We start from the raw sequence: 27,707 nt of genomic DNA on the forward strand, positions 1-27,707 counted from the left end.
CAATATTTTGGTAAATTTAGGATAAACCTGTCTAGACTTAAAAATGTTCGTTGGCCAACAGCCAAGTAACCACATATGAACCTATGAATCCTGTGGCCACATTTACCTCACTTTTTGATGCCTTTAATAACATATCACTGTCCAAATCAAATAGAGGTACCTAAACTGTAGCACAATATGCAACTATTAACTCACTCTACGGTTTAAAGCACTAACAAAGAATTACCATTAAAATATTAAAACAGATGCAATAAAAAAAAAAAAAGCTTTAACAGTGAGTTAACAAAAATATATATTAAAGGCAAAAAGACGGAAAAATTACAATGTTAGCATTAAAGATATACAACAATTAGCAGAACATTTTAGACAAAGTCCATCTTTGAAATCAGCAAAGGAGATCTGGGTAAGGGGCAGATAATTATGGATGCTTGAAGGAGAGTGGTTTCGAATACAAGCTACAGATACTGGATTGGATCTGTGATGCGACTATGTCTCACAAGCCAAATTGGATGGACGGGATAAAACAAGATAAGGACTTTACTGGGTTGTCATCATATCAAAAGTTATTTTACTTCACAAGAAAAAAAATTGTATTTTTTTTAGTTGCAACATGGAAGACTACAAGGTCATACTTTCAAGCATCAAAATTAAAATCAGCATACACATGCACTGAAACCCCAAGGGTAGCACAGCCATCTTTGAGGAACTTTGTAGCTGAATACTGTGGGGTGGCTATCTGAAATATTCACAAGGAAACCTAAAAAGAGGAGCAACTTCTGGCCTTTTTACCTAGAGACAGTTGATCCACTGATTCAGAGGTGTTTATTGACAAAGTATGATATTTTGTACAATTCAATAATCCCAGTCGGGGTGCTATGTTGAACTACTGCTTAGTGTGCAGAGTCCATTCAACATCTGGAAAAATTATATATTTTAATTTCATAGTGCCAAACACAATATGCCATAGACTGTAGCAGCTGAAGCAGTATGGTGAAATTTAGCAGAGTGCTGCACTGAAACATCTAAGAGTAGACAGCAATTGTAGCTGAATGCTATGTAGTGACTACCTGAAAGTTTCATAAGAAATCTGAGAGGAAGCCTGAGCAATGGCGTTTTATTTATGGGTAGTTGCTCTACTGGTTCAGTTATATTCATTGCCAGTCTGATATTTTGTATTAGACCGTTTCCATTGTGGGTGTTGCTTTGAACTTCTGCTCAGCATGTTTAACACAATAATGGCCTAGAATACCTTCTTCCATTTAAATGATTTAAGCACAAGTAACTACTTGTTTATTTACTTAAAAAATGTATAATATATCACTTCATTTGGAAACTTCCATAGATTGCAGCAATTAAAGTGGCATGGTCAAATTCAGCACAATGCTGCACTGCAGCCCCCTAAGGGAAGGATAAAGTTAATTTCTTTTTATAGTCAAATAATATATTACAATCTGACAGTTTTATAATGAAATCTGAAATTAACAACATATGCGTAGTGTTCTATGTACAGCCTGTTTTAATAGAGACAACTGATCCATTGGTTCAGGAGATTCACTGCCAGACTGATATTTTGCATTATACTCGAGCTTCCCTTGTGGTATTTCTGAACTTCTCACTGTGCTGCACAAAAAATGCCCATATAATAAACATCTGATTTATCATTAAAACAGACAGAAATGCTTTTTTTTACATTAGAAAACTGCTGTAGACTGAAGCAGGTGAAGTGGCATAATCAAATTTGTCATCATGCTGCAGTGAAACCTCTAATAGCAGGATGGTAACCTTATGACGTTTTTGAAGATGAACACAGTGTGGTGACTCCCTGAAGGTTTCATAATGAAATCTGAAAAAGGGACTGACAATATGGCTTTTTATTTTATAGGCAACTAGTCCACTGGTTCAGAAGTTCTCTGCTGAAATCTACTCTGCATTATACTCCGTTTTAAATGTGGGAACTGTTTTTGGACTTCTGCTTTATACAAGAGTACAGCAATGGCCTAGAATACTTTCCTTTGTTTGCATAATAAGTAAAAAAAAATGTGTATTTTTCCAGAAAACTGTTTTTTTCATTTGAAAATTGCCATAATATACCACTAGATGAAGCAACCAAAAACAGAATGGTCAAATTCAAAACACAGCTGCTGTGATATCTCCAAGGGCAGATTAGCAATCTTGGATGCCTTATGCAACTGAATTCTGTAGTGTGCCCGACTGGAAATTTCAAAATTAACTCTATACAGGGGATGAGATATGCTCTTCTGTGTAGGCTGCTGATCCATTGGGTCCATGTGTTCACTGGCACGCACCAATAGTTTCCATTACACTTTGTTACTATCTTGAACTTCTTCTTAGTATGCAGAATACAACTGAGCTTTCACTTCATCAGAAAAAAAAAATCTTGCATATTTTACCAGAACTATATACTTATTTCCATTTCCAAATTACCACAAATAACATGCTATGCATTACAGCAAATGAAAGGGTGGAGTGAAATGCATGCTTTTATATCACGTTATATAAAGATGAAAATAGCGAAAGCTATTTCATCGGCCCCAAAACATCTAAACATGAAAATATCAAACATTCAGAACAGCGAATTTTTTCCCATGGAAAAAATTTGCTGCTCCAAAACACTTGCAACACAAGCACATCAAACAAACAGCAACCACACACATACACTTAAATTCCTAAATCTAACGCTACACTAAACATACGCTACTATCTACCCACTTACCTTAACCCAAACCCTAAGGTCCGTCACTATCGTGCACTCACCTAACTGCACCCTAACCCTAACTCACTTAAACCGCCCCTAACCCTAAAGTCTGTCACTATCGCACACACGCCTAACCCGCGCCCTAACCCTAACCCACTTAACCCGCCTCTAAATCTAATGTACAAACAAATCGCACACTTACCTGAACCCAACCCGTAACTTTCCACCACAGTGCTAAGAATAGCAAAGCCACAGAAACAGCCAACCAAATTCTTTCCCAAGGAAAGAATTCGCTGTTTTGCAGCTTTGCTATTCTTAGTGTTCGCTGAATAGTGTTCGATATCAGAACATTCGAAGTTTTAATACTTCGATATTCTGATATAGACCCAAATGCATAGTAGTGCTGCATCGAAACACTTAAAGGCTAGAAAGGCAATTTTAGGAGTTTTCTGTATCTGAACAGCGTCACTGCATGACCATTTCATAATGTAATCTGAAAGCAGGACAGAGATGTGGTCTTTTATTTACAGTCAGTTAATCCACTAAGTGCAGAGGTGTTTACTACACCAGTCTGCTATTTTGCATTATACACCATCTCCATTGTGGGTGACGTGTTGAACTTCTGCTTATTACACTGAGTAAAGTAATTGCCTAGAATACCTTTGATGAGTTTTATTTACCTCAGAAGTAAAAGTTCTACATTTTTTTTTTCAGATTTTTTTTCATTTGGAAACTGGCATAAAGAACATGTCAAAATACTGGAGCAACTAAAGTGATGTAGCCAAATGCAAAATAGAAATCCTGGGTGACTTTTGTAGATTAGCACTTGTCTGGTGGCCATCTGAAACTTTCATTAAAAAACTTGACATGTGGACAGAGATATTTCCTTCTGTGTAGTCTGATAACCCAACAGTTCAGTGGAGATGTTCATTGCCACAGTCTATTCTGCAATGTATTCCATTTCCACCGTGTGCGTTGTTTTGAACATCTGGAAATGTCAAATAGAACAGCAGCCTAGAATACTTCTTACTGAGCTGTCATTATGCTAAAAGTCCTATTTTATTTCATTTGAATAGGGAAGCTTTTGTCAGTGAACTTATGCTCTCTCACTTTAGACTTGTATACAGTCAAATGCATGAACTTTAAGATGTGCATGTGTTTTTAATCTTGGAAGTCACCAGCTTACATTTTGCAGTTAACATTTGCTGTCACATTTCATAAGATTACAGAGATAAAAAGAAGTTATGTCTTACCATAATGTTCCATCTGTGTTGTAGATCTTTATTCATTCATTACTGTTAGGACTTCGGTTCCGTCCTCGGAACAGACACAGCTGTTACCAAGCTCGCTCCAGCCAAAAACTCTCAGCTAAGACCTACCACCCACAATGCCCCTCTCATAGTCTCTTCAGATAGAGTCTGCCCGCCATTATAGTATAGAAGTAATAGCGATAGGAGGAGACTGTGAGCAGATACCTAACTAATAAGAAATCCTAAGTCCACCAGGAGGTCCAGGCAGGGGGAAGGAGGGTGGGAAGTAATGAATGAATAAAAATCTACAACACAGATGGAACATTATGGTAAGACAACTTCCTTATCTGATGTCGTTAATTTTTATTCATTCCCTACTGTTAGGACAGAGTCCCCAGCTACTTGAATTCTGGGCGGCCCTAAGGAAGGACATTCCTGAGCACCACAGAACCAAAAGATGCTCGTCCCCTGGAGGCCAAATCCAATTTGTAATGAGTGATAAAGGTATGAGGTCTTGCCCAAGTGTCTGCTGCGCAGATATCATCCATAGAGGCTCTGGAATGAAAAGCCACTGAAGTAGCTATCGATCTAGTAGAGTGAGCCTTTATTTTGGAAGGTAGGGACACTGTTCTGATGACAGATGAAAGTAATGGCATTCGTGAGCCAAGAAGATAAAATCATATTGGAAACGGGCTTACCCAATCTGGGTCCTGCAAAGCCACAAACAATTGATCCGTTTTTCTGAAAGATTTAGTTTTGTCACATTAGAAACAAAGTTGCCTATGAACATCGAGGGTATGCAGAAGGTATACCCCTCTATTTGAATGGTGAAGAAAGAAAACCGGTAAGGTCAACAGATTGATTAATGGAAAACCCAGAAATGATCTTGGGCAAAAAGGAGGGGTCAGTACGTAGGGACACTCTTTTCCTATGAAAAATCAGATAAGGCCTCTTGGCACTCAAGGCCTGCAACTCTGATACTCTTCTTGCCGAGGTAAGGGCTACTAGAAGCAGAGTTTTCCAAGACAAAATTTTATATCACAGGAGTAAGAAGGCTCTAAGGGAGGACTTAACGACTGAAGCACCAAAGTCAAGTCCCATGGCTCTATAGGAGGCTTGACCAGAGGTTTAATATGTAATACTCCATTCATGAAGGTCTTGCACAGTCGGTGTGACATAATAGATGAATTGTCAATTCCATTGTAAAAATTTGCGATCGCTGCTAAATGCAATGCAACTGTCGATGCTGAAACTCCTGCGTGCAATAGGGTAGACGGATATTGTAAGATCTCCTGAATAGGCATGGAAAGGGGATCTATGCTATGCTTTTTGGTCCATCTAGAAAACCTAGTCCACTTACTAGAATAAATTATTCTGGTGGAAGGTTTGTGCGAAGCCAGAAGAAGGTCATGAAAAGGGGATGAAATATCAGGTAGCCTGGCAATCATCAGTAGTGGAGAAACCAGGCTGTGGAGATTGGGATGAATCAGTCCCAGAGGATGAGACAGCAGACCTTGGGATTGATCCAGGATCCACGGCTGTGAATCAGGTGAGGATATAGGAAAGGGAACCAGACTTGACGGGGCCAATAAGGGGCAATGCGGATCACTTTCCTTCTCAACCTTTGAGCTTTCTGGAGGAATTTCGGGATGAGGGGAAATGGGGGAAAAGGCATACAGCAGACCCGGGGGCCAATCGTGCATCAGAGCATCCATCGGTGACTCCCCCTGAGGGGGGGGGAATCAGGGCAAGATAGCTTCTGCATTTGTTGTTTAGAGGAAAAGCAAACAGGTCGCAGCAAGGCCTGCCCCAACGGTGGAAGATCTGATCTGCTATTACAGGAATGAGGGACCATTCGTGAGGCATCAGAATGTTCCTGCTCAGATTGTCCGCAATACAATTAGAATTCCCGGGAATGTGCATTGCTATGAGAAAGCGGTTGGAAGCCATCGCCCAATGCCAAATTATCATGGCTTCCCGACACAGGGGATAAGACCTAGTTCTGTCTTGTTTGTTGATATACCAGATGAATGACATGTTGCCCGATTGAACTGCAATGGTCCCGGAAGGAAGGGATGTGTGGAACGCTTGCAATACTAAGAGAACTGCCCTCAATTCTAGGACATTTATGTGCAAATTGGCCTCCATGGGGGACCAGGTGCCTTGGACTGTCTTTCCCTGGAAATGCACCCTCCCACCCTAACAGGGAAGCGTCCGTGGTCACCTTGGCCCTGGGCTGGGAGAGACAGAATGGTCGACAAAGACTTGATTCTGGTTTCATCCACCAAAGCATTCCTTTCTTGCAAAGATTTGTAAGCATCATGTGGTCGAGTGGGTGAGTTGAGAGAGACCATTGTGATGAGAGGAGCCAATACAATAGTCTCATGTGCAACCTCGTCAGTGGTACCAAGGTAATAATTGCCGTCATGCAGCCCAATAGTTGTAGTACAAGGTGTGCAGGTAAAAATGTCTGAGGGAGGACTTGGATCTGGTTTCTTATTTTTGAAAGCCTGTGAGGAGGGAGGGAAGCTTGACAGGACGTTGTGTCGAACAGCACTCCAATGAATTCCAGTGCTCTTGATGGAGACATGTGAAATTTGTCCATGTTGATTGTGATACCTAGGCGAACAGCAAGGCCTTGAGTGTAAGAGACTGAGAATGAGAAGATCCTGGACATGGAGGTAAGGAGACAATTGTCTAGATATGGAAACACCTGGAATCCTTGTAGTCGGAGATGAGCTACTACGACTGCCATGCATTTGGTGAACACTCTGGGGGCTGTCGAGACACCAAAGGGCAGTACACAAATGATAATGATTGGCTCCCAGCCAGAAGCAGAGAAAACTCAAGTGTTTGTCCATCTTTATGTGGTAATACGCGTCCTGGAGGTCTATAGAGTACATCTAGTTGTCCTTCCCCAGAAAGAGGAGAATGGACTGTACCGTGACCATCCGGAATATTTGAGGTTTCATGAATTTGTTTAGCAAACTGAGATCCAGGATTGGTCTCCAGTCTCCTGTCTTTTTTTGGCACTAAAAATAAACTAGAGTAAAAGCCGGATCCTCTCTTGTCTGTTGGGACTGGTTGGATGAATCTTTCTTAGCAGCTTTTCGATTTCTAAGGCTGCGACCTGCCTCTGACTGGGTGGGATACTGGGGATTTGTTTCACAGGTCTGGGGGTGAGGTCGAAAGGGATACGATAGCCTCTGGATATTATCCTCTGCACCCACACATCCGTTATGAGTTGCCAAGTCTGTAAGTGCAGGGAAAAATTAACCCCCAAATGCTTCCAGAGGAAAGCAATTGGGGTGCTGTTCAGGAGCACTGGAAGGGTCTGCCAGAGAAGGAATCTAGCGCCCTGGTTATGCCGACTCCCCCTGCACCAAAAGAGGCGTCTTCCAAAAAAGAGTTGCCCCCTCTGCCTCGGGGGGAATGCTCATCACAAGTGTCACAAAAATATCCTTGGGACTTCCTGAACCACAATTTTCCTCCCCTCTGATTCCTGGAGTAGGACCTCTGCGGTGTGGAAAAACTTATGCCCACAGCAGACAAGGTCTTTCCCGTCCTCACTACGTGAAAGTGTGTCTCTTACTTTGGGACCAAAAAGAAAAGATTCATCAACCGGCACGTTGAGAAAGGAAGATTTAAAAGGGTCTGCGAAGTCACATAACCGCATCAAAGCATGTCTATGCCTGATGTGGCTGATTGAGCTGCCCCCTCGGTAGTGTGAGAAACCAAGAGCATCAAGGAGTTCGAGATGGATTCCAAGGTAGCTAGCTGACGGGCAACAGTATCATGCACCTCCTCAGGCAGTACCTCTGCCAAAGAGACAGACATTTCAGAAATTGGGTCTCTTTGGAGGCGAGTAAAGTGTGCCCAAGTAATTCACTGACCAAATGGCAAAGGTCATTGAAGCGTAGGTCCACTTCCCCAGTCTGTCCATAGCCCGAGACTCCCTGCTCGGGGGATGAAGAGTGGAACTATCTTCCGCCAGTTCCTTCTTGGTGGCCGCCGCCAGTTCCTTCTTGGCAGCCGCCACCATGACCATGGAATCAACTATCAGTTGTTTGGACCAATTGGGCTGGTCTTCTGGGGTGGATAACATTTTATCTGGCCTCCAGGGGATGGGTTCTATGTTGTCCGGGGCCTTCCAGGCATGCTGCACAATAAGTCGAATGAGCTCATCTGCAGGTGGGGTCACCCAGGAAGTAGATGGTAGAGCGCGGAAAGCCTGCAAGAACACTGGAATCCCTCCAACCCTTCTTTGGAGGAATCTGTCTCCCCTCTGCTAGAGGATCTCAAGAATGTCTCCAAATGAGACTTCTTCCGGGGGAGACTGTGGGGACCCTTCTCCCTCATCGCAAACAGTGTCTTCAGTGATGGATTCCTTAAGGGAATCAAGATGCTTCCTCTTGCAAAGTTTCTTCTGGGGTGACACCCCAGTGGGATCTTCTGAGGACTCCGGAGAGAGGGTTCCCTTGGTGGGCAAGCCTTGCGGCTCTCATGCTCGAGGTTCCAGAGTAGGAGGGTGAGATAGCTGCAAGCTAGAGGGGGATTCTGGTTCTGATGCCAGTGGTGTCAACTGCGAGCCTGTTGAAGCAAGAACCTTCTCCATCACCTGGAAATTAGACCCACCAAAGGAGGGATGGGAACCCAGAACAGAGAAGGACAACCTCGGAACTGGGGTCACCCCCTGTCCCGAGGAACCCACCTCCAAATGAGGAGCTCCGAGAGGAATGGAAGTTGCCGGGAGAGCCGTGGTCAGACGGCAACACAGAAAAACTAGGTGCCACGGTGCCGACAGCCCAATCACTGCTCCGAGAGTGCTCCAGGTCCAAAGAAGCCATGGCACCAAGAGTAATTGGTGCTGACAGGGAAGCCTCCGCTGTCGGTGCAGAGACAGTGTACCGGGGATGGCCATCGGTACCGAAGTCTCTAAAACCCAAATGGAGGTCGGAGGAGGATAGATAGGAGAATACGCCATGAAAGCTTCCACTCCAAAGGGGAGGGAAGACCTGGTCGGGTGGTTAATCCTCTAGCTGCCAGAAGCAGGTCCACAACCCTCACTACATCCTGTTCCGAAAGACACCTGGTGGACTTGAAGGACGCTGCCGATGGGGAGTCTGGTCTCTCAAGAAAGGGACTAAATTGCTGTCCCAAAAAGGAGCCATAAGGAGTCATTACCAGAGGGGCCGTGTAAGACATTGGCACCATGGCCGGGGAAGGTATCGATGCAGGCACAGTAGTCGGGGCCTGTGTCACAAACAAGGTCGGCACCGTGGAAGATGGCGCAGAGGTCAGTACAGTGCAAGGGGTCCGAGTCAAAATCAAAGGCGGCACCGAGGGGGAAGACAAGGACCTTGATGCCGAAGTTGTCTGCGCCGGGACAAGCCAGGTGTCTACTCGGTTCCGAGGAGGACAGGGATGATGGAACCGAAAGACTCAGTTTCTCCTTATGTCTTTTAATGTCTTTATACTTAGGAGGTGGCGAGACCTCCGTCCCAGAAACAGCCACCGCAAAGTGTGATTTTAACATACCCTTAAGGATAGGTTTGTTCTTGTGTTCAGCCAACGTAGGTTGCTGAAGCTAGAGCAAATGTCGCAAGAAACACTGAGGTGGTCAACTCCCAAACAGTAAACACACCGGACGTGACCATCAGAATTGGGCAACTTACGCCCACACTTATCACATTGTTTGAAACCAAGTTTGGCCATAGTACAGAGTATAACCACACGAACCACACAACAAAACTAAATAACTAGGAGAAAGCACTTTCTCCTTTTATCTGTAATAAAAGGAAAGAGTCCCAACAATGGTACTAAGAAATACCAAAGTTAAGAGAGGGCCTACTAAGGCAGGGAGAGACGGAGTAGTACCTACAATGGTACGAAGAACTACCAGAGATAGTGGGTAGGGCTTAATCAGGAAAGAATACAGTAGAGATAAAAAAAAAAAAAAAAAGACTGGAGGGACAAGAAAAAACTGTCTTACAACACACTAGATCGAGAAAAATACCACAAAAAGCTAACACTTAGCTGAGAGAAGGCTAAGCATGTCTGACGAGGAACATGGCAAATGAGATCTGAAGAGACTGAGATGGGCATTGTGGGTAGGTCATAGCTGAGAGTTTTTGGCTGGCACGAGCTTGGTAATAGCCGTGTCGGTTCAGAGGATGGAACCGAAGTCCTAACAGTAAGGAATGAATAAGACTTGCATCATATCAGATGGTATATTAGCCATTTGTCTTGTAACAGTTATGTATAGTTTGCATTTTTTTCAGACCGAAATCCAGAACATATTTAATTCATATAAGTAGTGCAGCTTTATGAAATCAATTTATACGTTATATGAAATGCACATATTTTACTTGTTTTGACAGAAGCACCCATAACTGAGATTCTATTGTACACTTTCCCTTAAGACAATTACACTGTGCAAAAAGCAACCAAAATGGGACTACCTCAGGGGTCTTACCCTGACATTTTCTTAAAAAAGGCAGTAGGAAAGTATTGTCATTTGAAGCTGGGGTGAAATTCAGGTTGTAATGGCCTTTATTAGCCAAGAAGCTGCAAAATTTACTAGTCAGTTGAAAATGTGTAGCTTTCGAGTTCAATTAAAAGTAAACCATCCTAAATCTTTCAAAAACAAATACATGTGTGTGATTTCAGGCCTAAAAAATGTTTGTGTTTCCATATAAAAGTCATATTTTTTTATGCTGCAGCATACCAATAACAAACATTTAACTTTTATTCTTTAAAATTCAAGCTGCAGCTGCTCCTTTGCCTTTCATGGTAGCAGCACAATCTAATGGCAGTTTATAGATGCCTGAGATACTACTAGTCCAAGAAAATTACATAAAAACGTTGAACCATTTTGGAGATGCAGTCTTTTACATACAAAACAGCAAATACAGCAATTCGCATACAATGATTAGGAGCAGTCCTTTGGACTAAGAAAAATTTCATACTGCTGCCTAGGAATCAGTTTGTTACAAAGAAACAAGATATGACAGTATACTCAACACAGAAGTTTGAGTTGGGTCATTATTGCAGCAGAATTCTTTATCCATGGGAATTAGCGATAGGTGGATGACCTTCCTCTGATTTTACATCCTCCTGTAGTGAAGGAGCATGGGATACATGCAAACAGCACCTTAAGGATGTATAAGGTTTTATCTACACGGCATCTGAATGTCAGACACTTTTTCAGTTTACTATTTAAGTCTTTATTGGTACATTCAGGTCAATAAATCCAAACCCCACTACCTGCAGACATGCTTGTTTTGGCCCTGTTAATGACTTCATCAGTATAGTATAAGTGGATTGTTTGGATACACTTTAGAAGCACAGAGCCCAGAGCCTGACGATAAGCCTGATCTATTCCTTAGAAATGTTCTAAAAAAGGATATTGCATGGTGAAAACTCTAACTTGGCTGGGTTCTTCACAGTTTTTACTGAATGGTTTGCCTGTGTGACATTTTCACCCTTTGTTTCATATTTATTCACATGCATGCACACACACACACATTATATATATATATATATATATATATATATATACACACACACATATATATATATATATATATACACACACACACACACACACACACACACACACACACACACACACACACACACACACACACACACACACACTTAAATTAACAAGCACATTTCTGAAAGGTAGTACCTGAGGAAACCCCCTCAAAAAGCAAACAAGGGAATGCAATGTAATGTCCATACAGTGATCAGAAGTCAGGGCAGAATCTCAAACCCTAGAGCCAAGAGACAAATGCCTTACACCGTTAAACCACCACGGTGCACATTTATTTATTTTACATTTATTAACCAGGTAGAGTCCGGCTGGCAAGTAGCCCATTTTCAGCAGAGACCCAGGGAGATAAGCTCCATAATAATAGTACAAAAAGATTATAAAAACTTTTAGATTTACAAACAATATACAAAAAGTATGACAGTTGCCAACAATCACAATTTACAAAAAGGTGAATGCAGAAATGTAAAACAGGAAACTTTTAGTTATGTACTTACCATAACTTTAGGTGTATGGGATCCATCTCGCCTACATTCTCTACAGATGGGTTCGGAGCTGATCCTCGGCTCCGACTCGGCCGCTATACAATAGAACGCAGTCTCTTATTGGCTGAGTTACCTCGTATCCCAGGATGCACCACTACTGCTTCCCCAGATCTTGTTTGTCCGCACAGATGCACACACACATAGACTGTTGTTATAACATTGCCAGGTGTTTCAAGAGAGGAAGAAGTTGAATTCGGATCGTCCGGTCTCTTCTGGCCTACGAGGCAGGGGGAAGGAGGGTGGGTTATTAGGAATGTAGGCGAGATGGATCCCATACATCTAAAGTTATGGTAAGTACATAACTAAAAGATGTAATGTGATCCTATCTCGCCTACATTCTCTACAGATGGGACAGCATCCCTAGCACCTAATTCCTGGGTGGCTCACTGGAAAACGCTCCTGAGAACCGTGGAACCGAAGGAAGCTCGACCCCTAGATGCCACATTCAATTTGTAGTGAGAAATAAAGGTGTGTAGAGAAGACCACGAAGCAGCCGCACAAATGTCACTAATAGAGAGCTTGAAATGAAAGGCTGCCGAAGTGGCCATAGCCCTGGTAGAATGAGCTTTCACTGGAACTATAAGCTCCTTATTTGAAATGAAATAAATATGACTGATACAGTCTCTGATCCACTTGGCAATAGTGACTTTCGTGACGGCTTTGCCCAATTTACTATCTGAAAAGGACACAAACAGTTGATCTGATTTTCGTGCTTGGTGTGTCCTATCCAAATAGAAACGTAATTGTCTGTGCACGTCTAAGCTGTGAAAGGTATACTCAGCTCTGTTTGAATACTTAGGGAAAATAAACGGTAATTCCAGTGATTGTTGCAAACAAAAGTTAGAACAAACCTTTGGTATAAACGATGGGTTTGGTCTAAGAGATACTCTATCCTTGTGAAATACCAGGTATGGTGGTTTGACACACAGGGCTTGAGGTTCTGAAACTCGCCTGGCTGATGTAATAGCAACTAGAAGAGCAGTCTTCCAAGAAAGAAATTTTAAGTCACAGGTTGCTGCCGGCTCAAAGGGAGATGAGGTTAATGCACCTAGCACCACGTTAAGGTCCCACGGTGGTGCAGGATGAGATATAGGGGGCCGTAGAAGCCAAGCTCCTTTAATAAAAGCTTTGCACAACTTGTTGCTCATTAAAGGTGGTTCTACGCTCTCGTGAAAATTGGAAATAGCAGTCAATTGAACTTTGATGGTAGACACTGAACAACCTTGGTTGAACAGGGAAGCTAAAAACTTCAGAACCTCTGACACCGAGGCTGTCATAGGGTCTAATCCTCGGAGATGGGCCCAAATAGCAAACCTCTTCCATTTATTGTTATACATCTTTTTAGTAGAAGTCTTGTGGGCCGGATGACAAAATATGCATGACTTCAGGGTCGAAAGAATGGCTCCTAACTATGGTCAGAAGAGGAGTAGCCAAGCTGCTAACTTCAATGAATGGAGGGACTGATGGAGCTGTCCTGACTAATGCGTCAAGAGGTCCGGAACTTGGTCCAGGAACCAAGGACCCTCCAATGCATATTTGTGAAGAAAGGGGAACCAGACTTGACGAGGCCAGTATGGGGCGATTAGAATCATTTTGCTTTCCAAGCGAATCGCCTTCTGAATCACCTTGGGGAGAAGGGGAACCGGTGGAAAAGCGTATAGCAGACCGGGGGGCCAAGCTTGGACTAGAGCATCCTTGGGGATCTCCCCCAGAACTGGGGTGAGAGAGAAGAACTGCTGGCATTTTGCGTTGAGGGGAGTTGTGAAAAGATTGCAACAAGGAGCTCCCCATCTCGTGAAAATCTGCATTACCACTCTGTCGTTCAAGGACCACTCGTGAGGGGAGAGAATAGTTCTGCTCAGTCTGTCAGCTATCACGTTGGATTTCCCCGGAATGTGTGTTGCCACTAGGAAACGTTTGGTAGCAATCGCCCAATCCCATACCTTCATGGCCTCTCTGCAAAGGGGGTAAGACCTGGTCCCTCCTTGCTTGTTTAAGTACCAGACTACCGACATGTTGTCGGACTGAATGGCAATCGTACCCTGGGGGAGGTGATCGTGCAGTGCTTGCAACGTTAAAAGCACCGCCCTCATTTCCAGGATATTGATGTGGAGAAGACTCGTCGGTGTGCCACGTGTCTTGAACTGACCTGTCCAGATAATGTCCCCCCCACCCAGTCTGGGAGGCGTACGTAGTCAACGTGGCCGAGGAATGGGGAACAAGGGTCGCCCTAGATTCAGGTTGGAGGAAAGAAGCCACCAACGAAGATCCTGTTTGCACGTCTCTGTGATCAATATGTGGTGACTGAGGGGAAGGTCTTGATAAGACCACTGGACTGATAGGAGCCACTGGAGTATCCTCATATGCAACCTTGCCAAGGGGACTAGAAGAATGGTGGCCGACATGGAACCCAACAGCTGCAGGACCATTCTCGCTGGAGCGCGACGTCTGAGGAGTAATGCCCGAACCTGAGACTGCAGCGTTGCTATCCTTTCCGCAGGAAGATAGACTCGCATCTGCCTTGAGTCTATTTCTGCACCAATAAACAGAATACGCTGAGATGGCAGCAATACGGATTTTGTCCAATTGAAGGTGATCCCTAAGGAGTTGCCTAGAGAGATAGTGGCTGCTAGAGTTTTCAAGAGTAGATGCCTGGAGGTGGCAGTTAGGAGCCAGTCGTCTAGGTAGGGAAACACCTGGAATCCTAGACTTCTCAGGTGAGCAGTCACCACCGCCAAACATTTGGTGAACACCCTGGGGGCTGTGGTGAGACCAAAGGGCAGTGCACGGAACTGGAAATGACTGTCTCCTAGGCTGAAGCGCAAGTGTCTCCTCGACGCCTGACCTATCAGAATGTGATAATAGGCGTCTTTGAGATCTATGGAGCACATCCAAACACCTTTCTCCAAAAGCAGGAGAATGGATTGCAAGGTGACCATCCGGAATTTGGACTTTTTCACTAATCGGTTTAACTTGCTGAGATCCAAAATGGGCCTCAAGTCCCCGGTCTTTTTTGGTACCAAAAAGAACCTGGAGTTAAGTCTCTGATCCGGCCTGATCTGCGGGGACAGGTTGGATGACTCCTTTTTGAAGCAGCTTCGATATTTCGCTGGCTGCAAGATCCCGTTGACTGGGTGGCGGGTCCGGGATCCTTTGGGATGGTGGGGGGGGGGGGTGAGACAAGGGAATGGTGTAACCTCCGGCGATGATTCGGAGCACCCATTGGTCCTGAGTGATATTTTCCCAGGCCTTTAGGTGCCTCGAAAAACGACCCCTGACTGGCTCCGGAGCTGCACAGTCGGGTACTCCTTCAGGGATGCTGGAAGGAGGAGGAGCCACGAAAGTACTCGCGGTCTCCAGTGTTGCGGGGGCCTCCGCCGCCTCTGGGACGGAGTCTCCCTGAAAAATTTCCCCCTCCTCTGCCTCTAGAAGGGGAATCGCTCTGCTGCGACGAGTAAGGCTTTTGAGACTTACGGAACCACATTTTCCCTCCTCTTCGAGCCTTGGGATAAGGTCTGAAGGGAGTGGAAAACCAGGCCCCTACGGCAGTTAAAGTCTTACCCTCCTGTTCGCAGCGAGTCAAAGTGTCCTTTACCTTGGGTCCAAACAGAAAGGACCCATCAAAGGGGGCGTCGGCAAAGGAAGACTTAAAGACCTCCACAAAGTGACACAGGCGTAGCCAGGCTTGTCTCCGTAGAGCAACACCTGTTCCCGCCGCTCTGCTCGCTCCTTCGGCTGCATACGAAATGAGCCTCAAGGACGAGTTGGATATCGAGGACAGGGTAGCCAACTGGGAGTTAACCGTCTGGGCCAGCTGCTCAGGTAAGTTACCGGAGAGGGTATCCGAAAGCTCCTTGACCAGATCCCTCTGCAGTCTCGTGAAATGTGTCAAGTAGTTCAGAGACCTTAATGTAAAGGTCGCTGAAGAAAGGGTACGCTTCCCGTACCGATCCATGCTCCTAGACTCCTTATTAGGAGGATGGACGGACGTTGAAGCCTCTGCTACATCTTGCTGAGGGGCAGATGCCACCACCAAGGCATCTACAGCCACACCTTTCGAAAGAAAGTCCTTATCAGGGGGAGCCGAAAGGAATTTATTGGGGCGAGCTGGCACCGGTTCAACAGAGTCCGGGTGTTCCCACGCCCTTCGAGAGATCAAATCCAGAAGCTCATCAAATGGCGGAGACACCCAGGAGACTGAGGGCTGAGCCCCAAAGGCCTTGAGGAAAACCGACTCCTCAGCAGAAGGGGGTCTGGACTGCCAGTCACCTCGTTGCTTAAGGATCTCCAAGATGTCCGCAAAGGATACATCATCCGTGGACGACTTGGGGGACCCTTCCGCATCATCGAGGTTGGTATCCGAGGTGAGAGACTCATCAGGGGAGTCGACGTGCTTCCTCTTGCACTGTTTCTTCCTCGGAGGTTCCTCCGAAAGCGTTTCGGAGGAACCTCCACGAAGAAGGGAACCGCCAATGGGGGTAACCTCAGGCCCAAGGGCTCCGCTGTCGTGAGACAGGGGGATTGCAAAGGAGCCAGTCTCCGTGCCAAGGGAAGGTGGTGGTGAGATGGTAGAAGTGGCCAGAGAGGATTTGGCCAAGGCACTTCTCATGGCCTTGAAGGCGGGACCCCCAGAGTCCTGGGATGGTTCAACCCCCAAGGCCACAACAGCAGTCGGAACTCCCACAGCAGACGCACCGAGAGGGAGGCTCGGAACCGAAAGGATTGGTCCCGAAGCGTCCCCCCAGGGCCGACAGAGGAGATCCGCGTACCGAACCCCGACCCGAAGGGCGGGGTTGGAGTTAGGGTCGGAACCGACCAGACAACCTCCACCGGCTCCACCAACACTGACTCCAACGGCGCCGAAGCTGTTGGAGGAGGAACCGAGATAGCAGGATGGGAAATCGGCTCCGGAGCCGACTGGGCTGGAGCCGAGATCAATTTTGCAAAGACCGGAGACTGAAAAAGCCTTTGAAGCACCCTGTCTAAATCCGAATCAGACATCCTCGATGACAGAGAAGAGACCGACCGGGTCAGAGTCGACTTCTCCGCCGGCTCTGAAAGACTGGGGGACCGACCTCCGTATGGGTTCGAGAAGTATCAGCGCTGAGGGAGATTCCACTACCACTGCAATTTCCCTTGGAGCCGATGGGGACTTCGGCACCGAAGGAAGAGTCTGAGCGGGCAACCCTCATCGGCTCCGAAGGCAGTGGAGCCAATGGAGATGACTTGCCTCTCGACACCCGAGCTCTCGACTCGGGAGCCAGAGGAGTCGAGGCTGGAGACATCGAGGCAGACCGTTCCGCCCTCGGCTCCGAAGTCCGTGGAGCTGACGGAGAAGCCTGCCGTGACTTTTTAGCTGCCGGATCAGACGGGCTGGTCAGAGCCGAAGATTTTTTCTTCCTCGAAGGGGAAGAAGAAGATAGGGCTTCCTCAAAGGAAGGGGTAATAAGCCCTTTCAAAATCAACTTATTTTTCCTCTCTTGGAGGACGCGAGAGGAAAAAGCGTGGCAAACGCTTTAGGATTCCTGGAGGTGCTTCGGGCCCAAACAGTAGACACACAACGAATGGTCGTCTGTAATGGATATTTTATAATTACATTTGGAACATTTTTTAAAACCTGATGGTCTATGTTCCTTCGACATGGCTATCTACTTCAGACACACTAAACTTCAAAAACTGCACAAACGACTTCAAAAACTACACAAACGACAGCCTAGACTCAACTAAAACGCCTAGGATAGGGCAAGGCCCCTCTAACTTAAACAGGATCACTTACCACAAAAAATACAATTTTACCACAAAAAACTTTAAATACACAGTCACACAACAACAAGTAGCTGTTAAAACAGCTTTTGGGTAAGTTTTAGCACAAAACTAGACAGAAAATAATTTCACTAAGAGGCACTTAGCTCAGCCAAGTCCGAGACCACGTCTATGCTTCAGAAGCGGAAAACGAGATCTGGGGAAGCAGTAGTGGTGCATCCTGGGATACGAGGTAACTCAGCCAATAAGAGACTGCGTTCTATTGTACAGCGGCCGAATCGGAGCAGAGGATCGTCTCCGAACCCATCTGTAGAGAATTGTAGGCGAGATAGGATCACATTACATCATTACATTTCTTAAGCCTTGTTACAGACAGTAATATGAAACTCATTAGATATACAACTAAAAACCATTGTGGTATTTTCATTTGGTAGAAGTAAGACAAGATAATAGAACAGAAAACATTTGATCGAAGGCATGAGAAACTAGCCAGGAATATTAGAGGAGCATGCTAACATAACATACTTAAAAACATAGCCTCTGAGGGTACGGGACAGACTGGTGACAGCAGTGGCTCACCTGATGTGAAGTTTGCAAAACAAACATGGCAGCTGGCTAACTGACATCACTCCTGCTGGCAAACTAAGTTTTGACCTACATCACTTGCGTGTTACATGGTTTCCTTAAAATGAGTACTTGGAAGTGTTAACTGTTCCTACCATTCTCATATAAAAAGAGAGGAGGGGAGTATGCATGAGACAGAATATTACATGAATGGAAAGGTGTAAAATGAAGAAAAGGCAGGATTTATAAACTAAAGGCATAGGAAAATGGTGAAGGGATTACGGAGGGTAAGTTAGCTAGGAAGGTGGGTGGGGATGATGCACAACTCTGCAAACTAATTTTATATGGGGCAAATGAGAAAAAAAAAATCAAATGTATTACGGACTGGGGGATGCTTAATAAGCTGACCTATACAGAAGTTACTATAGTGTTACAAGGATTACCAATTTTATATATAATGGTATTGGCAAAAGAACCAAAAGTATTAGCAGCAAATAACTAGACAGGGAAAGATTATAGGGTGGGTTGAGGGAAAGCAGAAGTCTGCAGTGCACATAAGACTGCCATGCGAAAGAGCAGTTAGATAAGGGTTTTTGGATGGGTCTAGAACAAACCTGCCATTAAAAAAGGTTAACTGATAGGTCACATATGATACTGCACATCAACTATAACAGACTTGAAAAAAGCATGGAAAGGAAATTTACAAAAGACCAATGGGTGGACATCCACATGATTAAGGTGTATGATTTTTGCATGGAAGTATTTGCAAAGGTATTTTTATACCCCAAGCACACTTCAAAGATTTTTTCCACATGTATGTAGCAAATGCTGAAGATGCAATGAAGACGACAAAAGTAACTGGGGACATTTTTGTTTGAGGGGGTAATGTAGCAAGCTGGTCCATTTTAAAACTTCCCTAGAAAGTACTTTGCCTGAAATGTTTGCAGAAGCAAATGGCTGTAACTAAGAACATTATTCTTTTGATCTGGAATACAGGTTCTGAACTGCCTAGACACAGTAAAGACTTACTAGGTTTAATACTATTGGCTGCCATAAAAAAATAATTAAGCCAACAGCAGTAATGAATATCACAAAGGACACAAAAGAACTGGAGGTGGAATCTTCAGAAAAGAGTTAATTACAGAAATAAAATGGGTATCAAAACATGAAAAATAATGTTCAGGTAGAACAGTGAAGGCAGGAATTGAGCAATTTGTGTAATGCTGGAGTGAACGAAAACTGTTGACAAAACATATTTACTGTATAAAAGTAAAAATCGAAATGATACTACGGTTTGCTTGCTTCTCTATTAATGTATTTATACCTGTGTCACTTTAAAGAGGTTTACAAATGTATATACTATGGTGATACAGGTTGAAAAATGGAAAAAAAAAAACTCTACATCAAGAGGACAATCAAATTCTACAATCTAAAAAATGAGCAACTTTCAAATCAAATTTTGCTCATCAATAAATCATGTTACAAGGCCCAGCAGAACATACTTTCCTCTGCATTACTTCAACCTTTCTGCTTTTCAGTGCAACTAGACTTGTAATCTGCAAAACCCAGTCAAATTACATGACAGCAGTGTGCAAATCTGCTCTCTGTACAACTTCCTCAGACGGTGATGGACTGAGGCTATACAGAAACTAAAGTGAGGTTTAGACAGAAAGAACGAATTAAAGAGTAGAAGTGAAGTAGGTTATACCATGATTGCTAGGTGTAAGAAAGTACAGTTGTACACTTACCATAAATGCAGATGTTTGAGTGTATTCACTGTTGCAATCATCACACTTGGGTTATCCTGCCAGGGGTAGCCCTCAGTCAGCCCGAATAACAGAGACTTAGTTTTTCTGCGTCGGTTGCTGTTGCTGCAGGACTGACATCAGATTGTTAGTGGTATAAAATCAGGCAGCAGACGCCATTACATCAGTTTTTCTTGCCCAAAGTGTCAGGAGCCCCCAAATAGGGAGCTAGGTTATGGTGGAAGAACACCACCAGTAGAAAGTAAATACCAAATATTTCATGTAAGGAGAGAGGAAGAGAGAGAGGGAGGGGAAGAGAAAGAGAGAGAGAGACAGAGAGAGAGGGGAAGAGAGAGAGAGAGAGAGAGAGAGAGAGAGAGAGAGAGAGAGAGAGAGAGAGAGAGAGAGAGGGAAGAGAGAAAGAGAGGGAGGAGGGAAGAGAAAGAGAGAGAGAGAAAGAGAGAGGGAGGGGAGAGAAAGAGAGAGAGGAGGGGAGAGAAAGAGAGAGAGAGAGAGAGAAAGCGAGAGGAGGGAAGAGAGAGAGAGAGAGGAGGCAAGAGAGAGAGAGAGAGAGGAGGCAAGAGAGAGAGAGAGAGAGAGAGAGAGGGGGGAAGAGAAAGAGAGAGAGAGGGGGGAAGAGAATGAGAGAGAGAGAGAGAGAGAGAGGGAAGAGAGAAAGAGAGAGAGAGGGAGGGGAAGAGAAAGAGAGAGAGGGAGGGGAAGAGAAAGAGAGAGAGAGAGGGAGGGGAAGAGAGAGAGAGAGGGAGGGGAAGAGAGAGAGAGAGGGAGGGAAAGAGAGAGAGAGAGGGAGGGAAAGAGAGAGAGAGGGAGGAAGAGAGAGAGAGAGAGAGAGAGAGAGAGAGGGAGGGAAAGAGAGAGAGAGAGGAAGAGAGAGGGGAAGAGAGAGAGAGAGAGGGAGGGAAGAGAGAGAGAGAGAGGAGAGAGAGAGAGAGAGAGTGAGAGGAGGGAAGAGAGAGAGAGAGAGGGAGGGAAGAGAGAGAGAGGGAGGGGAAGAGAGAGAGAGAGGGAGGGGAAGAGAGAGAGAGGGAGGGGAAGAGAGAGAGAGAGGGGAAGAGAGAGAGAGAGGGGAAGAGAGAGAGAGAGAGGAAGAGAGAGAGGGGAAGAGAGAGAGAGAGAGGGAAGAGAGAGAGAGAGAGAGAGGGAGGGGAAGAGAGAGAGAGAGAGAGAGGGAGGAAGAGAGAGAGAGAAGAGAGGGGAAGAGAGAGAGAGAGAGGGAAGAGGGAAGAGAGAGAGAGAGGGAAGAGAGAGAGAGGGAAGAGAGAGAGAGGAGGGAAGAGAGAGAGAGGGAAGAGAGAGAGAGGGAAGAGAGAGAGGGAGGGAAGAGAGAGAGAAAGGGAGGGAGGAAAAGAGAGGGGGGAAGAGAGAGAGGAGGGAGGAAAAGAGAGAGAGGGAGGGAGGAAAAGAGAGAGAGAGAGAGAGAGAGAGAGACGATGGAAAACCAGGACTGCAACAGTGAATACACTTGAACATCTACATTTATGGTAAGTGTACACAACTGTACTATGTTCTTTGTGTTTCACTGTTGCAGTCATCACACTTGGGTTGAAAGTTGAAGAAAAGGGTGGAGGCACTCAAGAAGACTGGGGGCTGGGGCTAGGATGCCCTGCAGGACTGCGGTGGCAAAACCTGCCCTGGATTTGGAGAAGATAAGCAGGTGGTAATGCTTGCTGAAGGTATGAACAGACGTCCATGTTGCAGCCTTCAGGATGCCCCTGGTGGGGATGCCTCTGAGAAAAGCTGTAGAGGTGGAGTTTGCCCTGGTGGAATGCATCCTCACCCCCTTTGGGGGCAGTTTCCCATGCTGTTTATAGCAGAAATGGATGCAGTGTGCTATCCATTTGGAGATTGTTTGGATATGGCCTTGCCCTCTGCCCCTGCTTCGAGGCTGACTAGCAATTGGTCAGTTTTTTCTAAAAGATTTAGTCCTATCCAGATAGAATTTGAGCTGTCTGTGCACATCTAGAGTCAAGAACCCTTTCCCCCTTGTTTTGTGGGTTAGGGAAAAAAGTGGGCAAATAAAGGATTGGTTGAGAGCCACACTGGACACCACTTTAGACATGAAGGATGGGTTAGACCTGAGAGAGACCCTGTCAGCATGGAAAATGAAGGGCTCTACAGCCATGAGTGCTTGTAGCTCTGATGCTCTTCTAGCTGAAGTGATGGCCAGAAGCAAGGCTGGTTTCCAAGAGAGGAATTTTAACTCTGCTGAAGCTGCAGGTTCAAAGGGGGTTAGGGTGAGCTTTTCCAACACAAAGTTAAGGTCCCAGGAGCTCTTCTGGGTGGCCTTAATTTGTTAGCCCCTCTTAGGATCTGTTTGATGAAAGAGTGCGAGAAGAGAGGTGGCTCTGTGCTTTAATGAGCAAACATGGCAAAGGCATGAATTTTAATAGAAGAGAAGGACAGAACCCTGTGTAGTAGGTCTGCTAGGTAATCCAGGATGAGAAGTAGGGAGGGCTGTGCTGTTTTGGCTCCCTTAGCCTGGATCCAGGTGCAAAATATTTTCCATTTGTCAGCAAAGGATTTTCTAGTGCTGGGGTGTCTGGCCTCATGTATAACATCTAGGACTTGTCTGCTCAGGCTGGCAGCTTAAGGAGAGGTCAGGGAATATGCCAGGTTGAGGGTCTGCAATTGGGGCTGCATGAATTCTCCATTCTTTTGGGTCAGGAGTGTTAGGATCTGAGGTAGGTGCCATGGTAGTAGGGGTGACAGGCTACACAGCAGTGGGTACCAGTGCTGGCGTGGCCAGTCTGGGGCAATCAGGATTGCCCTTGGTTTTTCCTCCTTTATTTTGAGCAGTACCCATGAAATGAGTGGTAGAGGGGGAAATGCATAGACCGAGAGGTTTACTCATTGGAAGGATAGAGCATCCACTTTCCAGGCCTTGCTGTGAGGTTCCCTGGTGCAGAATTTGCTGAGCTGATTGGAGTGGGAGGCAAAGAGGTCCACCTTAGTGGTGCCCCAGATTCTGTGGTCTAGCTGCCACTTGTGTGGGTTTAGCAGGTTTCTGCTTAAGTTGCCTGCCAGAGAGTTTAGAGAGCCTGGCAAGAATTGTGCTAGCAGGTGTATCTGCATGGCTGAGGCCATCTGCCAAAGGGTCATGGTGAGCCTGCAGAGAAAAGAGCGAGTCCCTCCCTGTTTGTTGATATACCACATCACTGTGGTGTTCTCTTTTAATCAGCAGAGGCCCCAGGGAGAGTAGGGGTCTGAAAGCTTTCAGGGTGTGCTGAATAGCTAGTATCTCTTTTTGGTTGATGTGCAGATGTATTTGATTTGGGCTCCAATGGCCCTGAATGCACCTGCCATCCATGTGTGCATCCCAGGCATAGTCTGATGAGTCTGTGGCGAGGGTCTGGGTGGCATGGGGTTACGAGAAGGGAAGTCCCTTGTTGTGGTTGCATGCTGCTGCTGCCCACCAAAAAAATAGAAAATCTTTCCTTAGGGTATCATTGGTATAAGAGTTTCCAGGTCTTGAGAGTGTTGACACCAAAGGCTTTTTAGGTATCATTGTAGTTTCCTCATATGCAGTCTGGCATATGGAATGAGTAGAATGCAGGAGTCCATGAACCCAAGAGCTTGCAGGATTTTCCTTGCAGATAACTGGGTTCTGGTGGCTAGTTGAGAGTAGTAGCCTGTCAGGTAGGCTTGTTTTTCTGGAGTAAGGAATGCCATCTGGGATGCTGTGTCCAGGCTTGTTCCCAGGAACACAATTTTTTGTGTGGGGACTAGTTTGGATTTATTTTCGTTGATAATATACCCCAGGGAGGTCAGTAAGTCCTTTAAAAAGGTCAGGTGCTGTAACAGCTTCATATTCAGAAGCATCAGTGTCATCGGACTCCTGTTCAGATAAAACTACTGGGGACAAGTCTCTTTTTCTTTTGGAAGGGGTAGCCTGGCTTCCCCTAATAAGCATAATAAGGTCTTCTGCCAATTTAAGCATTTGAGATTGAGGCATGGAAGCAGGTGCCTGAGCTTGGGTCATCGTTTTTTTGGGTATGGTTCGTACCCTGGGCCTTAGAAACTCTGTAGTTTTAGAAAGAACTGAAGACGCGAAAGAAGTCATCGGTTTGTGTAGAGTATCGGTAGTGCAAAGAACTTCCTCGGAAGCCGGTGTCTGCTTAGTGGCTAGGGACCCATCCAAGGTAGAGACATCCGCAGGATCCTTAGTCGAAGAAGAGTCTTGCGGCATACCAGACTCCGAAAGGGCATCAGTAGCGGCCTGAGAATCCACAGAAGCGGGCATCAGGGGCTGCAAAAGTGCCTCACTGAAGACCGGAGAACTGACCACTAGCTTAACGGAAGCGTCGTCGGCAGTTTTGAACCTGTGCGGTCCGTCTTTATCCTTACATTTTTTCGGAAGATCGGTAGTCAGATGGCTTACCAAAGCCATATTGGAATTCAAGGACTGACAGCGAAAATATCTAACTACAATAAGGGCCTGACGACGTATAGCTCTGGTGTTGAACAAAGCACAAAAGCGACAGCGAGGGGCATCCTGATCTGGGCCTAAACAGGTGACGCAGTAAGAATGGAAGTCTCTGTGTGGTATTTGTTTTCCACAGGTGAGACAATTGTTAACTTTTTCTGACATTGGTTAGAGCAAGAAAAAAGGATCCCCAACAGGGTACTTAGCTTTAGAAGACTTCAACTTCAATTCGGAAACGAAAACTCAGGTAGCGGCTGACCGGTACTCGTGCGAACTGCTTCTGCTTTGGGCTCCTCAGCAAGAAAGACTGATGTAATGGTGTTGGCTGCCTGATTTTATACCACTGACTACCTGACATCAGTCCTGGAGCGACAGCAACCAACGCAGAAATACTAAGCCTCTGGTATTCGGGCCGACTGAGGGCTACCCCTGGCAGGATAACCCAAGTGTGATGACTGCAACAGTGAAACATGAAGAACATCTGCACAGAATTAATAAACAGATATGTGCAAAGCCAGTGGAAGTGGCCCAGATTCACGTTTCTGCTCAACATGTTGACATATTAAAGTCTTAACACTTCACTCACCAAACTTTTCTCTTGGCCCATTGTATTCAAAAACTTTGCCTTTGCGAAAAATCTTGAGTGTTGGATAGCCAGTGACTTCAAACCGAGTGGCAAGGTCTGTTTCAGCAGTAGCATCCACTTTTGCCAAAGGGATAGGTGGCGTTCGTTTGGCAAGATCTTGTGCAGCTTTCTCATATTCAGGAGCCAGCCTCTTGCAGTGTCCACACCTAGGCAGGAATAAAGGCAAAGCTCAAGGCAGGTTCATGAGATGGGCATTAATGCAAAGCGTAAAATCAGTGCTTTATTTGGTGCGAGTCACATGCTAGGATTTTTTTCCATACATAGTTACTCTAACATGTAAGCTAGCATACAGTAGTAAAGAAATAGAATAAACAGAAACTTGGTACATTTTTTTTACTCTCTACGGTAAAATAAATCAAAGCTGCAGACTCTGCCTGGTTCACAGAATAAGTGAACAGCAAACTGTCCCTCCTGACAATTACTGTTAAGTTAGCAATATAGAATGAAATCCTTGGTAGAGTGAGAAGTGCAATAAATCTTCAGTAATCATTGAAAACCTCACTGTGAAGCATCAACAGATCAATGCTGCTCCTGGTAAATTCTTCAAGTAAGGAAAATAGAGCAGTAACAGAAATGCTGGTGTTTCTGCTTAAAGGCCTCCTTGCTCAAAAAAGTTAAAAGGTTAAAAAAACCCCTGCTGAAATGCAAATATTGATAGTTTTCTTTTTACCAGTCTGACAAAAGCATCTCACATAGCCTCATACCTTCCCCATAAATGTGTGATGTCAAGGCAAATAAAAGAAGTTATGTACTCACCATAACGTTCCATCTGAGTAGGTAACTTCATTTGTCTGCAACCTGTGGGTATCGGATCCGTCCTCGGATCCGAGCCGGCAGCTTTCCAAGCTAAAAGATCCGAGCTCTCAGCTCCTCCCCCTTACCCATAATGCTCTGCCACCTCCCTCCAGTCCTCAGATCGAGTTTGCCAACCAAGAAACAGAGTACCACCCTCGACAGAGAAACCCTAACCAAATGCAAGACCAGGTGAAACCCTGCGTGATGGAATAACCAGGTTAGGGGGAAGGAAGGGGGTCGGTTGCAGACAAATGAAGTTACCTACTCAGATGGAACGTTAAGGTGAGTACATAACTTCTTTATCTGAAGTAGTTAACTTCATTTGATCAGCAACCTGCGGGACAGAGTCCCCAGCTACCTAAATCCTTGGGTGGATCTCAAGGAAGGTCATTCCAGAGCACTGCGGAGCCATAACTCCTGGATATCAGATCCAATTTATAATGAGAAATGAAAGTATGAGAAGAGGACCACGTAGCTGCTGAGCAGATGTCGTCTAGAGGAACTCTCGACCAGAATGCTGCAAAAGTAGCCATAGACCTGGTAGAATGGGCATGGACCCCCAAGGGTTCAGGCTGGCCAGAGGCTAAATAAGCATGCCGGATGCATTGGGATATCCATCTGGCCAAGGTAACTTTCGTAATAGGCCTACCCAAGGATGGTTTAGCGAAAGAAACAAACAGTTCATCTGATTTTCTAGTAGTAGCCGTCCTGTGCAAGTAGAAACGCAATTGTCTGTGTACATCCAATGAGTGTAATCTGTATTCCCCTTTGTTCTGAAAGTTGGGGAAAAAGACAGGCAAATTAATGGATTGGTTGATATTGGATTCAGAGGCTACCTTGGGCAAGAAAGAAGGGTTAGTCCTGAGAGACACACCGTCCTTATGGAAGACCAGATACGGCGTTTTCATACAAAGGGCTTGAAGCTCAGACACTCTCCTGGCTGAAGTAATAGCAACCAGGAAAGCCGTTTTCCAAGATAAAAAAATTTTAACTCGACCGAAGCAGCCAGTTCAAAGGGTGGGCCAGTCAAGGCCAGTTCAAAGGGTGGGCCAGTCAAGGCCTGATGAACCAAGGTTAAGTCCCAAGGTGGAACCGGATTCTTGACAGGAGGTTTCAACAGAAAGGTGCCCTTCAAAAAGGTTTTGCATATCTTAGCGGAAGCTAAGGGGCCAAGGCTATCCCCAATATGGAAATGGGAAATAGCTGCCATTTGAACCTTGACTATAGAAGCACTAGCTCCTTGGTCAAAGATATGGGACAAGAAGTCAAGAACCGTTCGGATGGGAGCAGTAAAAAGATCTAAGTCAATATTTTTTGCCCATATGGAAAAATGCTTCCATTTACTTCTGTATATCTTTCTAGTAGAAGGTTTATGCGCCGCTACCAGAATAGATTTCACGGGAGACGAGATACCGGGACTCCTTGCGATTAGCGGAACAGGATCAACCAAGCCGTGAGCTCGAGGTCGTCCAGGTTTGGGGGCTGTAATCCCGCAGGATGAGAGATCAGATGCGGAATGGGATCCAAGATCCAAGGAGGAACCACACTGAGACCGCAGGTATGGGAACTAGATCTGGCTTGGCCAAAATGGGGCCATGAGGATTATATTGCTCCCCAACCGATGAGCTTTCTGCAGAAATTTTGTCATCAGCGGAAGAGGGGGGATAAGCATACAGGAGACCAG

General features: G+C 45.3%; 1 protein-coding gene across 1 annotated transcript in view; it reads right to left on the reverse strand.

Annotated features, from left to right (window-relative positions):
• Positions 1-27,707, reverse strand: part of PDIA4 (protein disulfide isomerase family A member 4) — a 255,470-nt gene that overhangs the window by 177,517 nt on the left and 50,246 nt on the right. Inside the window, 1 exon segment of the mRNA XM_044065584.1 lies at positions 25,169-25,374. Coding sequence (XP_043921519.1) covers positions 25,169-25,374 — 206 coding nt within the window.

This window comes from Protopterus annectens, chromosome 3.part0, assembly GCF_019279795.1.
Source record: "Protopterus annectens isolate FY-2018-M chromosome 3.part0, PAN1.0, whole genome shotgun sequence".
Taxonomy (NCBI): Eukaryota; Metazoa; Chordata; order Ceratodontiformes; family Protopteridae; genus Protopterus; species Protopterus annectens.